The sequence below is a fragment of the Hirundo rustica genome, chromosome 1 (assembly GCF_015227805.2).
Source record: "Hirundo rustica isolate bHirRus1 chromosome 1, bHirRus1.pri.v3, whole genome shotgun sequence".
Taxonomy (NCBI): Eukaryota; Metazoa; Chordata; class Aves; order Passeriformes; family Hirundinidae; genus Hirundo; species Hirundo rustica.
Window position 1 is genome coordinate 51,275,489 of NC_053450.1, and position 16,859 is coordinate 51,292,347.

A 16,859-nucleotide genomic window follows, 5' to 3' on the forward strand; every position below is an offset into this window, starting at 1 on the left:
CTTTGATTCATCCCTTTGTTCCCTAGAGGCATGAAAATTAACTTGTGTGTGGTTTAAAATGTGGAATTCCTTATTATGGGACAATAGAAAAGCTATTCTACCACCTCTGCAGAATCATTAACAATGCTATAGCACAAGGCTCCATACTGCATTTATTTGTCAAAATAATTTCTGCTGTTCTGCAGTAGGACTGTGCCTCTCTAAATCTTCTATTCACACAAGACACCACCTTGCACAATGCATTTCACCCTTGCGGGTTCCTCCCTGCTAAGGTTCCTTATTGCCTCCATAAACTTAATGACAGGAACAAACTGAACATGATCCAGACCCAGAAAAAGTGCTGTTAATGAGTAAGGTAAGCTTAAAATAGCTTCACAGAGCCTTAACAGCTGCCCCCTCTGCAGCACTGATATTCTGAAATGCATCATCATTTTTTAGTGCCATGAAAAATTATTCAAGAAATAAGTTTAAAATCACATTTAGAGTATCTAAAAGAAAATATCTTTGGGACTGCATATAGTAGGCAGAACTTCACCACAGAACATATACTTTAATGAATTAAAGGCAGCCTGCCTTTAAACCCAGATCCTTTACAATAGCAGATAATTTTTGCATACACAAAACACTGTAAGAGATTACCTCACAGGATATTCCTGTGTAACCCTGAGGACATTCACAGAATTCCACATCTGGTGCTGAAGAAAGATCTATAACATTTGCATTTGCATTATCCAGGGTCACAGAGTCCAGCCTAGGGTTAAGCAGGAAAATATCACATCATTTGTTTCCCCAGACTTGATCTTCAGCAGGACAGTTTGCTTCTGGGGAGGTAACACTGCTGAGCACTGCTCCCCGGCAGGGACAACTGAGGAACAGGCACAAATCTCTTCTGTAAGAAGTCTATGATCATACTCCTACCACAGCATTTGCAGTCCTGCGAGTAGATGCCTCCTGTTATCATTATTCTTATTGGAAGAGACAATCTTTCCAGCCACAGGTAATAGTTTTGTAAGGAATCTTTACAAACATTCCATAAAGTTGAATGCACTATCCCTAAATAAACATAAATTTCACCAGAGTGGTGTGGATGCACAAAGCGAATTTGGTATTAGTTCCTATTTTATTGACCTGAAATGCTACCAAATGACAGAATATTCACAGGGTATTTCGAGTAGAAAGGAATCATCAAGCCCAACTCTTAAACAAATGGCTCATATGAGGATCTGAATCCATAAATTTAGTGTTATTAGCACCATGCTCTAATTAGGGAATGAGGAAGAAAGGTTGTCAGTGAGCGTAAGGAAATTAGGTAAGTAAATGATGAAGCTGATTCCCTTGAGAGTAATACAGCCTTATTCCTGTATCTTGGAAGAAGAGGTAAAACAAAGATCTGTAAGGTTTGACACAGATACTGCCAATGCCTGTTTGAGACTATGGAATGATCAGCTAATCCACTGCAGCCTAATTTTCCTACTAAGGACTCCCTTAGAGATGAGTCTCAGTAACATCCACCAACAAACATCAAAAGAAATTACAATCAATGTCTTTACTGATAGATTTTCAATAGTCAGTGATAGATTAACTTGCCACACACCCAAATAAACATTCTGTAGAGAGTTCTGGAGGTATTTCCCTCTAAAAAAAGCAGCCATTGTAATAAAGCTTTTATGCACTATTACTTTAAAGCAGAAAACAACATATCTGCTATCAGACAGGTTTAAAAATCAACACAATCCATATGATTGTATTCTGGGGACAAAGACTGGGCTTAAGAAAATTCAATAAACAACATTTTTTTCTAGAAACCATAAACATAAAACTTCAGGAATACTGACACTAAGAATCATTATTCATATGCAGAAAAATAATAGAAGTATATAGATTAACTTGAATATTTTATCTCACCTGTACACAGCCTTTTTGGCGATGTTGTAGTTGGCCCTGATCAGAAGATGGGTCACATTTGCCAGAACAGTCATCAACATTTCCCGGTCTATTGCCTTTTTTGTATTGAACTCTATGAAATTCTCTGGTACAAATCTCACTGAATTAGAATACTCCTCATATGGCTGTAATGACAAGCCTGCTGCTCTTGTACTCAGAATCTTCCCATTACCCTGAAATTGAAGGACAAGAGAAAACATTTTCCATATTTGGAGGTAAACTGTATTAAGCAATAACATTTAGTGTCAAATATACATCCACAGAGAAGAAGCAATCAAATTAAATTCCTTGCATTATGAAAAAGTAAGTAAAAGGTCAAAATTTTCTGTGGCTTCAAGACCACAATCCCATTCTCTCTCGCTTCAGAGACTTCAGAATTATTTTGTACAAGGATAAGCTGAATTGCAAAAATCAAATACCTCTATAAAACAGGATACTCTTTCTCCTTTGTTCTATTAAAAAATATAAATATTACATATAAAAAAATATACAAATAGTACATATAAAAAAATAATGGTTTTGGAGATGCCTGGATTCAGTATAGAGCCTTACTTTTCAACTGCAACATACATCTAGAAAAGTAAGCGATTTGCCAGAACAGTCATCTGTTTCATAAGCATAAGTCTTTCCAGTTTATTGCAGTTTGTTTTGTAAACACAGCTTGGAACATTTGGTAATAAGCAACTCACCCATATACACACAGATTAAATTCTAGGTATTTAGCATTCAAAACTAGCACTGTAAACCTACAATTTCAGACAGATGGATTGGAAAATCAGAAAAATGAGTAGTAACAAAATCTTGATAGTGACTTTTAAGGGACTTAAAACTGACAAAACTACTACTATAGAAATATTATTTTATTTTTTTAACCCCTTCATAGATCCTTAATAATGTCTGAATAGTAACACGCTGAAAAAAAAATTCACCTGAATGATGACATCCACACTAGACACTATATCACTGTCCACACTCTCCATTGGAATGTCATAAGATACAGAGTACTTCAAGTCTCCGCTAAAAGCTGTGAGCTGAAATAACAAAAAGCAAAGTCTTAACAACACAAAAACCTCCAGCCAACACAAAGAAATTACATGGGTCAGTACAATGTCCAAATTGTAAGACAACTGTAGGCTTACAAATAGCACTTCACAGGAAAAGTTTAACATGCCATGAATGTCAGCACAGGGACAAGAACTGGCTTGTTGCCGTGCAGGTGGTAAGAGCTAGCTCAAGGCTCTGCAGGTGATTCAGGTAAGTGCCCTCATTCAGTGAAATACTAACAGGGCTCTGAACTGACAGCTGAGGTGTACACTATCATCTTAGCCAAGGGGCACAGCATGTTGGAGTTTTTCACATTCCATTCACAGGCCACATTCCCACCTTTCAGGGTCCTTAGCCCCACAACCACTGCTGACTACTACAAAGTAAGTTAATCAACAGTTAGACCTATATTAAATGAATAAGACGTCAGAATTTGATTGAGTGTCGCCCTGTGCAAAATCTGCTCCTTAATGTTACACTTCTTACACTTGGTTTCATTTACTGTGTCACTATACTAATAATAAACACAGCTGCATAGGCAGAGAGGGTTGATTGAAAATAATTACAGGTAAGGCTGCAAGGCTCTCCTCTGCTCCCCACTGGTGAGGCCACAGCTGGAGTTCTGGCTCCAGTTTTGGGCCTCCCAGTACAAGAGAGAGGTGGGCATACTGGAAAGAGTCCAGCAAAGAGCCACTAAAATGAAGTAAGCCTGAAGTATCTTTCATATGAGGAAAGACCAAGAGTGGGTACAAAGAGGATGGAGCTGGGCTCTTTTCAGCGGTGCCCAGTGCCAGGAAGAGGCAATGACCACAACCTGAAATACAGGAGGTTCCTGCTGAACATCAGGGAACGCTTATAGTGAGCACGCCCAAGGAGTGGCACAGGTTGCTCTGAGCAGTTGTGGAGTCTCCATCCTTGGAGCTACTCAGAAGCAGCTTTCTGATCTTGGTACTGGTTAACCTGCTCTAGGTGTCCCTGCTTGAGCACAGAGATTGGGCAAGATGACCCCCAGAGGTCCCTTCCAACCTCAGCTATGCTGTGATTCTGCTGCAAAAACTAGGACAACCCAGTGCTTTAGCTAGTAAACAGGCAAAAAATTAAAGACCAGTTGTTTGGAAACAGAAGATGGCCAAGAAGGTAAGAGATTTTAATGGTCTCACCTACTGTTATTGGACAAGGCGTAAGGGGTGTAAGTTTTGGGATAGGAACCAAGTGCCTCGGAAATGTGAGCATGTAAGTTACTAACAGTCAAGAGAGATTATATTGTGTCAAGGAAAGGCAGGGAAGGAATGGGGAGACAGATGAACTCAAAGACCAAAAAGAGGGTACTGGGAATGTCTGCACAGGAACATTCTGATTTAAAAAGCAGAAATACACTGAGAAGTTTGGTAACACTAAGCTTTATGTGCAATCTTTAATTACAGAAAATATGTATTTAGAGCAATAGGTTATAGTTAAGACAGAGAAACTATGAAGAAGTTTTGACTTCTTAGCTGAGTACTTACTTTATTTCCTAGATATGCCTCAGGTGCTGACCAGTAATAAGTATTTTTCAGTACTTTCACAGCCTCAGTGTTGTTAATACTTATTTGATGGGGTCCATCAAATTGGCTTCGCTGAGGCTGCACATTCCTTGCTTTATACAGATCAGTCACGAGCCATCCAGTCATGTCTGAAATCTAGAAGAGCAGTAATATTAATAGTAGTTATGTCACTGAGAAAGCACTCATCTCTTCCTAGGTATTAACTCAAACTGATGGATCTAGAACATTTTCATTAGCCAAGTCTGACACCCAATATATGCAAATATGCCCCTTCAGACTAGGATGGTCTCCACCTCACTGTTTGACAGGAATGAGTGTGATTTTCATCCTTCCAACAAAATTAACATTATATCTATGCAGCTCCCTGAGACAGAAACACAGAATTTCAAAGGCTTCAAGGCCAATTGTTCCCATTTATAGATACGGCTGAGCTGGAGAAAAGCAAAAACTACAGTCCCAGAAGAAGGACCAAGATGAGAGAACTTTGTTCTTCTCACAGAGAGAGTTTTATTCAATCATCTTAGAATTTCAGTAATTTTGATATATTTTCCTCTTTTTTTGTTGCACACAAAATAGGGGACCAAAGTGTAGCTAGCTCTGCAAAGATACATAAGGAATTTGGGGGGAAAATAGTAGCCCCAATGCCCCATAACTCAAGAACTGTCTAATCAGAAGACAGCGATATTTACAAACACTGTTTGCTAAGAAAGAGTACTGGCCATATTGCCAGAGGTCCAATAGCCTTGTCCAACAGGTATGAGAGCAATGAAACAAGTTTGGGTTTATCTCTTCAGCATGAAAAAATTTTAACAGTCAGAAAAAAATTCACTTCTGCAGTGCATTATTGCAGCCTTCACTACCCAACACTTCTGATATTCCTGCAAGCCAGCAGAGCCAAAGCCTGCACTGGGATGACTTGCTCAGATGCCTGGGATGACACCTCAGGGCTGCCCAATGATTATGAAAATCCATTCCTCTGTAAGGAGACACATACCAGAATTTGCAGTTAACTTGGGCACGTGTCAAAGGGAAATATAGTGCGTTTTGCAGCTGCCTGAGGAAAGACTATTAGGTCATGGACATAACATGGAAATACCTGACTGATGGGCCACGTAAGACTGTCACAGACATCAGAAACGCCAAAGCAAAAACACTCCGTGCAGCCCTGAGGATTTCTTTCTTGCAAATTGTAGAATCCTGGTTTACAGAGATCACAGTTTTCACCTTCTACATTTTCCTGTCAAAGGCATATAACATTTGGTTCACATCAGCATTATTATGGTAACAAGTACCATGGATTAGGTGGGATTTAGGCGTAACAGCATTCAGACGGTTATAAAAGAAAACACATTTCAGCACAGCAGGATTATTGAATAAGACTCAGAGCTTAAAACTGAAACTGATTGGAAAAATTCATCAGAATTTGCCACTTCATCAAAATCTAAACAAGCCCCAGCAAGGGTTCTATTGTAGTTAAATTTCAACACACAGGCAGGATTTGAAAAGCTTCTGCCAGCTTGCCAGCCTAATTGTCTTGTGGCTTGACTTTGTAGATTGCTCTGGAGAAAAGATCTCACATTTTCTGAATCCAGATGGATTACCCTTCAGATATCTCACCACACAGAATCCAGGAAGTTCACCTTTAAGGCCAGGCACTTGGAGCCACCACAGCCAGCTTCCAAGACAACAGTTTGGCAGCCATCTCTTAATGTTTATGCTGTGACGCCCACTACTACTGCCACCTCTTCCTGGAAGAACACCACACTATGCTAGCTGGCAGCTCTTTCACCCAACATGCTTTAGCTAAGGTTCAGAAACTCCTGCTCCAGAAACAGAGGTGCTCCACTCCTTTCATTGGTCTTCTGCCATGCAAACTGGGTGGTTTAGAGTGAACAGCTACAAACCTCTTTCAATGCCGAATTTACAGGGAAGGAAAAACAAAACAAAACAGTCCACCCAATATTTTTTCCTCACAGAATTTGTGCAGCAACTATGTGGCTATTTCTTCTAAAAAGTTTAGACAGTTGCTGCTGAAAAAAAAAAAAAAAAAAAAAAAAAAAGCAGAGAAAATATTTGACAAATACCCACAGAGCTGTGTAAATAGCAGATCTCCATGGACTTTTCCACACACAAGATACAGAACATTTCTTACTGCCAGGCACAAGATTCTGATAATGTCCTAGTTTCATATCAGGACAAGACCTGGACACACACCACTCTCCAATCCCAACCTTTGGTTTCAATCAGGGGAAAACTCCACTACAAAGGCAAAAAGAACTTTATAGAACACCTCACAAAGTTCCCTGATACATATGTTTAGGACACTAAGACTGCAAGGCATCCATGTGAAGCACAACTGTTTTGAGGAAGCATATACGAGCTCTACATTGCCATATGAAATGCAAAGCCTGGGGACCAAATTCTGCTTTCAGAGGCAGTTAGCAGGGTACCTTCACTTCAGTCACAAGAATCATTCCAGATTACAGACTTACATCAGATCTGGTCCAATGGAGAAAATTTTAGGCTTACCAGAGAGAAATCTGAGACTTCCAACTGTCCTTTCTTCTTTAGACACCAGGTTATGTGTTTTTGTAAGCAAAGTACAACATGTACTTGCAAAGCATATTGAAAATTTATGATCTCCAGTTCTGATTCAAAGGTTGAGAATGGCTGTTTCTATTTGTTCATATGCAAACTTGGGAAAAATCTCAGGCAAAGTGCCCCCTGAGATAATGAGATCTTAAAATCTCGGACATTTACAAATATAGTGTTTGTATGCATTTTTTAGCTTTTTTATTTCCCAGTCTTCAGGATGGAATTCGATGACACATTTCACTGTCTAACACTATTAGACAGAAATTATTTATTTCTTAATGAAAAATAAAAAACTTACCCAATGACTATATCTCAAGAGCTGTGTTTCAGGAAAGATCAAATATCACAAAATGAACCATATAAAAAAAGAATACCTTTTTCTACTGTGTTCACAGAGTCTGCAAAGGCTTAGAAACCCTGTGTCCTTCAGTTGGTATTTGGAGCACACAACTTTTCTCCTTTCATCTCCATAGGTGGTCCACTGTCTGGTGACACTCTTTGTGATCTGGCCTAAAAAATCTGTATGCCAGGCTTGTGCCCATAGCAGCACTGAAAAGGGGCAGTTTCTAGTCCAGTTTATAACAACATTTTCACTAGTTAGCTGCCTTGGCTGATACAGTGTTACCCTAGCTCAAAATCAGGCACCTATCTCCTTTTTTGTATTTAAATTGGCGACTGGAGCCATTTTGTTTTTCCAGAGTCTTTTTATTTATATAAGTTTGACTTTTTGGAGCCGATAAATTATGCAAAAAGCACTAAATTTTCAGAAGAATTGTCAAACAAACCATGTTATCTTTGGCTCCCGTTCACTATCACATTTGGCAACAAATACATAAACTACTCTAACATTTGGTTCAGAAAATTAAGCAACTTCTTTAAATATTAACACAGTTCAGATACAAAATTCAATGGAATCTACAGCTGCAAGAAATTTTAAGAGGTTTGGATATTTACCAAAAAATAAAATGCTGCAAAACTGCTCTCTTTTTTAAACATTTTTATGGTTTATATTTTGTAATTGAGTAATTAAATCATATTCCATACATATGTCTAGTGCAAGTGTTCCAATAGTCCTTTCCAAATGCTTGCTGTTTCTTCACACAAAGCAGATGTTTTAAACACAACATCTGTTTACAAATTCAAAGAGAAATATCAGCTCATTTCTAAAATCAAACCCAGCAAGGCATACTCACTCTCTGTGACTGCCTCACACGTTTTAATGTTATTTCATTTTAATGTTAGTCTGGCCCATTATTATAGAAAATGTTGTATTAGTAACGTACGGAACTACTCAACATAAATTTTTCAGTACAGAGAATAATTAGTAGTTTTAAGTTCTAGGCTGTCAGGTGTACACCAAGTTGCTTCTAATGAAGTGATTTCCCCAGTTAATGAAGTCATTTCACTATTAAAAAGGAATTAATAAACCACAAATTCCCTATTAAACAAAAACAGCAGTTTAGTACTCACTTTGCAAAGACAAGGTTCCATGCATGGATCTTCATTAATGCTACCAACCAGGCTGCAGTTACAACGCAGGCAGTTTGGGTAGCCCTGATATCCAAATGCACAACGATCACATTTTTCTCCCCCATAACCTTCCCTGCACTGACACTGGCCTGGCCAAGTCCCTTGAATAGCAAAAGTAGAGGGGGAAAAAAAAAAAAAATCAGAGCAGGCAATAGGATGGATTCAAGATGCCTCAGAGGGACAAATAATTTAGCATTCCTTTTTTATTACACTCCACGTCATATTCTGCAGATACTTGGCACAAGGTCAGTCTCACCATTTGTATTTCATATTTAAAGAATCAAGTGCTCAGAAACTGCAGCAAAATGTAACAGCATTCACAAACAACAGTGTTAGATCTCAACACCTCACACTGTTTTACACAGTAGGAGCCCACAATCCCCACCGGAGAACACATTCAGGGACCCGACAAAAATCATAAAACTACGTTATGCCTCAGCCTCACCTTCCCTAAGATTTACCAGTGTTTTGAAATGGTACCTAAAAGGCAGCCATTCAAAGGTAGATAGTGTTCCCTCAAACTTCAGTGACCTACAGCCAGACTTTAAAATTTAGGGAAAAGACATTTCCAGCTTCCTTACCGTGCTGAGAGTCAGAATGGTGCTCATCTTTAACACAGACAGAACTCAGAGAGCCAAACGGGTCGCAGTCACAGGGATAGCAGGGGTGATCCTCATAGGGAGAAACCTACAAAAATCAAAGTTCTCTGGCAAATTCTCAGATTATTAACTGGGAAAATAAAGTTACATCTGTCTCCTGTCTCAGAGCACCAAAACTAAAATGAATAAAGACTGGAAAAAGATAATATGGGGCAATAGATAAAGGGACTAATCTAACTTTAGCAAGCAGAAGGATGAGGGGATTGCAGTCTAGAAAAAGCTTAAATGTGGGAACAAAAGTTGGTCTTCAATAGCACAAAGATACAGTAACTGCTAATGCCTATAAGTTGAAGTCTGACACATTCAGCATATACTTTTATAAAGTAACAGCAATTAACCACTGTGAAGGTTTGCCAAAAGATATGGAAATGTTTAAGAAAAGAGTGGATGCTTTTTGCAAAGATAATCTGGTTCAAAGAGGAAGGAAATTAAAGAAATCCTTGGCTCTGTGTTCAATGGAAAGACAGCTCATCAATTAATAAAGACTCATTCTGACTTCATGATCTATAAATCTTTGAAATATAAGGCAGTGCAAATCATCTGGCAAGATTTTATTTTTTTGCAGGGAAAATTGTCCTTTGAGGTGTTCAGTTGTAAAGCAAATCAGTAATGACCTCTGGATACACATTTAATGTCTATCAGTTGATCAAAGACCTTTCCTCAATGCTTCTTACAGCAACTCTGAAACAATCTCTGACTCCAATTTACTTCTTTGGATGAACTGTACCTACTGTCTAGCCATTCTCCTATGGACTCACACTTGCTCTCTGCACCAATTTGTGCCAGATTTTAAAAGTACGGGTTTTTCAAAATATGCGTGAACCTACCAAACCAAGATCATGCCGAGTAGAATTTTAGTTCAGAATGTCTCATTACACAGAGATCTCAAACACTGCAGTTATATGTATTGTTAAGTTATATAAGTTCATATGTTTAACTCTGTCAGCCACATTTTAACAAATGTCTTGTAGAGTTCATACCCTTTTTCCAAAGAGTGACACTGGAAAGTACACTCAGAGAGCACAAGTTCTGCACCAATCATATCAAGAAGAGCATTTGTTGCAATATCTCGTGAGCCAAAGATTCTGATCTTCGAGCCAGGTCCTTTTCAACACTGGTTGAAATGGGCTGATACGGGATGGCACACAATTTTGGTACTTTTGACAAAACAGTGAAACTTTAATACTTTGGACCTTTTTAGAGCTATACCCACAGGAGAAATGGGTTTCCTGTCAGAACATGTACACTTCCACACTAGGATATCAAGTGTAATCTTCACTTACAATTTTCTTCTCCAACAACTTGACCTGACCTCCCACACAACTGGACAAGCATTTTGTTTTCTTCTGAAAGTTTTGGCATTATGTCATTTACAAAAAAAAACCCTCTATAGTTCTTAGCTATCCTGCAACTGATAAAAGCCCAATATATTAATCACAATCAGCTGAAATAGGCATGATACCATGTTATAATTCACCAAAACATTTGAATGGTATGTTCTAAATCTTACTTTGTGTGGTCTAAAATATCCATCAGCACACATTTCACAGTTGATCCCAGTAGTATGTTGAGTACAGTTTAAACACACACCACCTCCTATATACTGGCCATGAATATCCATGCTCCTTTTCTGATCTGCAATACTCTGATTGTAATAGCAATCTTCTGCTTTGTTATGACAATTACATTCTGAGAAGGAATGGAAAAAAAAATCAGTTTTTCTTATTCACACTGTGTAACATTTCCTATAATACCAACATTTTTCAAAGCTGAAAATGTAAGTAGAAGAGCCTATCAATTGACCTCAAAAGTGTGTTTTTTCCCATGTGCTTCATCAGATTTAATACACTATAAGTAAGCAAATTTCAAAACCACTGTTATCATTTTAACAGTACTGTTTTTAGAAGTATTCTCTATATCCTACTAAGACAATCTTATCAGGACTGCTGTTGACAGTGATGTGTGCAATTAGGAATAACTGTTCCTTCTGTCCTCTGCATTACAGATGAGAGCCTGCCTAATTCTTCTCCATTTGTATTATAGACAAAATCTGAGAAGTCAAAGAAGTATGTAAGCATAAATTTTATTTAGTTTAAAGAGTGTCATTATGACTTGTGCAAAGACTTCAACTAAAAGACTTCTTTTCCACCCAGAACTTTAAATTTTATACAATAGGTTCTTAATAGTCTGCAGTTTGTGCTATGCATTAGTAATGAGAAGTGAGAGAATGCACCAACTAGCCCTAGCAACACATTCAGCCATACTGGCACAGCCTAAGTCAATCTATCAGACAATCTGAATTGTAGTCAGCCAGTAAGAAGTTTCTTTCAAAATATTTGTTATCAGAACAAAGTTCTTCATGTGACAAATTTTATGATCAATTGATGAAATTTGCATTTCAAGTAGCTAACAAAATGATTGATGCAAATCTGCTAGTTTCTACAGGAGTACAATAAATTCCCAAGTCCCTTTGAAAAGAGACTCTGGAAGCTGTACTACATGACAACTCCATTAGCTAAGGAGTGACACTGAACAGATTATTGAAAATCATCTGAACATTTATGATTAAAAGTAGGTTCTCTACCGTAGAACAATCCCATGAAGACAGTTAATACTTTGTGGATTTTTCTGGGGAATTACTACAGATCTGTATGAAAGCAAGCTCAAACAAGAGAATAGTAAGGCTTCATGAAACTATCTACATGCCTGTGCATACTTACTCTCACATTTGTTCCCAGCAGAAAGGGTTCCTGGTCTCCATGGTTTCTGGTGGTAGCCTGGACAGCACTTGTTACAGCTCTCTCCACATGTGTTATGTTCACATTGGCACTGCAATTTCTAAGAATAAAAAATCCACTTTCAAGAAATATTTTTTAATGGATAATTTAACCATTTGCCAAAAGCCTGCCCAGTATCAATCTTACTCCAAAAAAATGGCATGACCCACAAATACCCCTCAAGTAGCACTGAACTGCTCTACCATGGTACATCAACCACTAGGGCAAAGCCTTTCCAGAACAGGAGGGGCAAATCTCCTGTGCTGCAAGGCAGATTATGTGTCAGACTATGCCTTGCGCCCCTAGAATTGTTTAAATATACCAAAGAAGAAGAGCTTACTTCAAGAAAGTTACACTACAAAACCCAGATGTGCTTGCTCTGGGGGGGGGAAAAAAAAAAAAAAAAAAATATATAGAGAGAGAGAGAGAGAGAGAGAGAGGGAGAGAGAGAGTAAATAATCTGTATGCATCATAAGACCCATTTTAGCTTCCTCTTTCTCATTCTCCTTAGGATTTTATTTTAATTGAAAAAGTTGTTTCGCAAAAATAATGAGATCAAAGAATACCTTTGTGATTTCATCCAAAGGGCAGCTTCGAGCATGGCCATAACAAATGCACATGCCACCAACAGAGATGTCCTTTATTGAATAGTAGTACTACAAAAAAACAAAAGTGAGAAAGGTATGAATAAAAGACATTTGCATGTATTTACATTTCCCTGCCCTACTCCGCAAAATAAAATGCCAGAATTCAACTACTCTGTGTCTTGAAAAATAAAAGAAATATCTGAAAAAAGTTGCCATTTGGGGAAACCTTCCATTTTTGCATTTTCTGTTTTTCCCATGTTTTTCCTTATTGGTATGAAACACTAACTGACTTTTAAGCAGGTACGTGCAATTCCTCAGCTTTGAGAAAGACCACCAAATGTGACCTCAGTGAAAATATACTTGCGGAAAAAAAAAAAAATTCTTTTTTTCACTTTACAAGAAGCCATAAATCATAAAAAATTGCCGTATTTTAGAGTCAGTCTAGACAAAGATTATGCTTCCTTAAAATGAGAACTCTCCCTCCCTTAAAACCACTCATTTCCAGACCAGCTCTTTGCTAATACTGTGTAGTCAGTGAAGTATTCTACACAAACTCTTAGTTTAAAAATTGTGGATACAGCAGAATACTATCCATTAATATTGCCAGGTGGTGAGCAAAAACAACATACATAAGGAAAGGATTTAATTTTCAAGGCAAAGAAAAGGCAGGAAATGACCATCTGGGTTCAGTTGCAGCTGCAGTATCAACATGGTTGGCCTGTTTGTATCCTGGGAATTATGTACTGCAGGGGAATGAAAAAGAAATTCTTTTTGAGGATACTTCTAAGGGAAGAGTTCAATGCTCTCAGACCTAGCAACCCTAAAGTCATCTGGTCCAGGAAGAGAGGTAGCCCTGGGTGGTCAGACATGCTGACTCCTGGACTATTATTTCTTTGAAAGCTCTTGAAGTTGAAGCAAACTACCTTTGATTTCAGACTCTTTTTTTATGGTCTTAAATTTCTTATGTCCACAGTTTTGGGAGGATTTTTATTTAATGTTATGGGCTTGAACTACAAAAATCACTCAGGGACTTATCATGAACAGTAAGTCCTAAACTACAAAGAAGGAGGTTCAGGCTGAGAAAGGAAGGGAACAAAAGCAGAATTTAATTTCTCACTGCATTTCCTGCTTCATCTCCTTTGTCTTATTTTCTGACAATGTATGGCTCACAGCAGCTGTGTGCAGCTTGGAGTGAATGAGAGACCAGTGATAATCAAGTGCTACAGACAGAAATAAATAAAAAGAACACAGAAATAAAGGTGCTGTTGAGCACTTGGATTCTGAGTTGGCCATTTTTCAAGACTATATACAGGAAACTAAACATAATTGGTATCCACAACCATAGCAAAGTCTTCAAAGCCAATAAAAACAGCATCCAGAAAGCTGAAAGTAGTTATCTTTGTTGTAGCTGGTTGTACAACAAAGTGAGACTCAAGGTGAGACATCAGGATTTGGGAACCCTGGCTAATATGTGTAGTTTTTCATGCAAAACTGCACTAAGCATTGCTAGGTGGAGAAGTACTAAGCCCTGGATTGCACAACTCTATGTTACAAAACCAGTAGCAATGCTTGTCCTCCAAATTCCTGTTTCCCAGTTGTATGTTTGTATGCTTCCATGTCAAACGTTTCTTTTTGGGGTGTATGTCTTGATATGCCAATACTATCAATAGATCTAAATATCAACCAGCCTGCTCTGTGAGAACATCTCACCTCTCAAGCCTATTGCCAGCAAGGCACAGCTGGAGCAGCTGTCCAACACTCTGCACTCTTGCAGTTTCCATGCTAGCAATTCCCATTGACAGAAGATGCAAACCATTCAAATTTTACACTTTAAAATGCTGCAGTTGAATGGACACCATGAAAGTACCCACCAATCCCCAAACAAATCCAAGTTCCTTCCTCCCTTCTGTACTCAGCTATCCAGACAGCACAAAGGATTGCCTGTATCAGAGAAGCCACAAACTCTAAGAATCCTGTTGCTGCAGAAGGAAGATGCCTGCAGATGTTTTTCAGGAAAAAGAACTACAAAGGAAGGGAATGGAACTTCTCACATTCTCCTGTCCTCATCTGAAAGTCCACTTTTACAGAAAAACTTGAAGCCTCTGAAGAATTAACCTATGCGTTGTGGGCAAATTAAGATGGTCAAAACTGCAAGATACAAAGCAGAAATCTTGCAGAAATGTTTAGACTTCCAATATTGAATTTATGTGAGAACCTGAAGAAGTCAGCCCAAGTGGCTGGGGCTCAGTTTCCACAATTTCAGTATCAAATCCAGAAATCAGTTAATGCTCTCGGAATTCTATACAAACATTTTATATTAATGCATGGGCTCTAATGCAACTGATTATAACAGTCTTTTAAAAATGAAGAAAATTCTCATAAGAGATGAAAATTCTCAACAGCAATGTTTTCAAATAATTATGTTTATGAACCACAGCACTGAGTCCTGAAATCCATGACATACCACAAAGTGTACTGCAGCGGCGTCAAAAGCAGCATCAAGTGGCATCTCCATCAGCCAAACCGTGTTTTGATGATAAAGCACTATAAGCACTGCTCCTAGCACAAATCATTTACGCAAACAAATAAAAATAAAAAATAAAAACCATCTTGAAAAGGTTTTTCTAAAAGCCGTTTATGACAAGATATTGTTCTTAATGGTGTCAAAGGCAAGGCAAGAATTATTTAACAACCGATCAAAATCACTCTGAATGACAAAGACAAGGCAAGAATTATTTACCAACCTATCAAAGCCACTCTGAATGACAAGGATTAAGTACTTCTCAAATGAACAATCAGCTTACCCTTCTGGTAACAATGGGGTCTAGCTCCTTAGGATCATTGTGGCTGAGAGTCATGAGGTCAGCATTCAGAGTTCTAATGCGCTGCAGTCGCAGGCGAATGTATCGTGCAGAAGTAAATTCCAACAGCTTCTGTGAAGGATCATCAGCGCTAGGCCTACCATTGATCAGCGACGTATGAATCTGGAAAGAAACGTTGGCTTAGTCACAAACATAATCGTGATTCATTCCCACAACAAACATCAGTCTGAGAATCAAAACCACAGAACTTGTTTCCCAATAACTCAGGATGGCGACATGTTAAACTACCTGGAGTTCTTTCTATTTCCCCATTGTCTATCTGCAGGTAGAATTCCTGCTGCCTGACTCACACTGTTCTGAAACCACCGTTATCAGCTCATCACAGTCCCAAGTCTCCAGGGCTTTTGTGAAGATAAAATAAGGAGAAAACTCAAGGTCCAGTATCAAGGTGAGTCCCTAGGTCCTGCAGTTTTCCTTCCTCTCGCTCACTGAGATGGAATACCAGTAACTCTGGCCAAAAACTCAATTCTGTCCTTACAGATTTCTTCTCTGCAAATAGAAAGATTTTATTACAAGCATAATCCAGTCCACATTCTCAGTCTGGGGTCATTAATCCTATGCCTAGCAGTGACAGGGCTGCACAATCAGCAGGAATTACTCAGTGATAAGCGAAGGCACTGGGAATCCACAACACAGATGACAACTGGAAGCAAGGAGTTGCCATCACAAACCCACTCCTTTGACCTACATCTTTCTTGCACAATTCCAGTTAGCCCCACTAAGGTGACTTTTGGTATAAACTGCACAGCTTTTTCTCCCAACAGACCCTTCCATCTTTCCAAAGCTACTTAGGAACACACAAAGATAAAGTGTTCTATGACCATACAGTGTCCCTGCTCCATTTTACATAAGAAACAAGACCCTACCCTACAGACAGCAAACAAGTGTTCAACCTGGTGTCCACAACAAACAAAGGGTCATGTTTGGGACTTGTCAGCTGCATTGCAGAGTGCACGGCATTTTCTCATTTATAAAGAGCAATTTTGTCTCATGTACTCTTGAATTTATAGTTTCAACTTTGTCCAGCACACTATCATATTGTTTCCCTGAAAATATTCCTACATGTTATAGATTTTTTAAATATTATAATTTTTTTAAAAAAAATCTTAATTCTGCCATGGAGCTAGGGGCTCTGTAGAGAGCAACTGTGTTATTTAAAAGGCGTACAAACAGAGACTTGTAGTGGAGGTCACATTCCCAAAATTATAATTTTGACATTTATTGATTAGCACCTTTCCTTCTTAATATTCTAATACAGTGTGCTGAAAGATTTCCACTTTTCTGATAGCTCATCCAT

At 38.4% G+C, this 16,859-nt stretch overlaps 1 protein-coding gene across 2 annotated transcripts in view; it reads right to left on the bottom strand.

The window, feature by feature from the left end:
- Positions 1-16,859, bottom strand: part of LAMA1 (laminin subunit alpha 1) — a 99,730-nt gene that overhangs the window by 50,367 nt on the left and 32,504 nt on the right. For both annotated transcript variants that reach the window (XM_040057190.1, XM_040057183.2), the window contains exons 5-15: positions 15,485-15,664; positions 12,660-12,749; positions 12,037-12,154; positions 10,827-11,005; positions 9,239-9,344; positions 8,598-8,758; positions 5,629-5,769; positions 4,494-4,667; positions 2,874-2,975; positions 1,906-2,117; positions 640-751 (exon numbers count right to left, since the gene is read on the bottom strand). In XM_040057190.1, the coding sequence (XP_039913124.1) occupies positions 640-751; positions 1,906-2,117; positions 2,874-2,975; positions 4,494-4,667; positions 5,629-5,769; positions 8,598-8,758; positions 9,239-9,344; positions 10,827-11,005; positions 12,037-12,154; positions 12,660-12,749; positions 15,485-15,664 (1,575 nt within the window). The remainder of the gene's footprint in view (positions 1-639; positions 752-1,905; positions 2,118-2,873; positions 2,976-4,493; positions 4,668-5,628; positions 5,770-8,597; positions 8,759-9,238; positions 9,345-10,826; positions 11,006-12,036; positions 12,155-12,659; positions 12,750-15,484; positions 15,665-16,859) is intronic.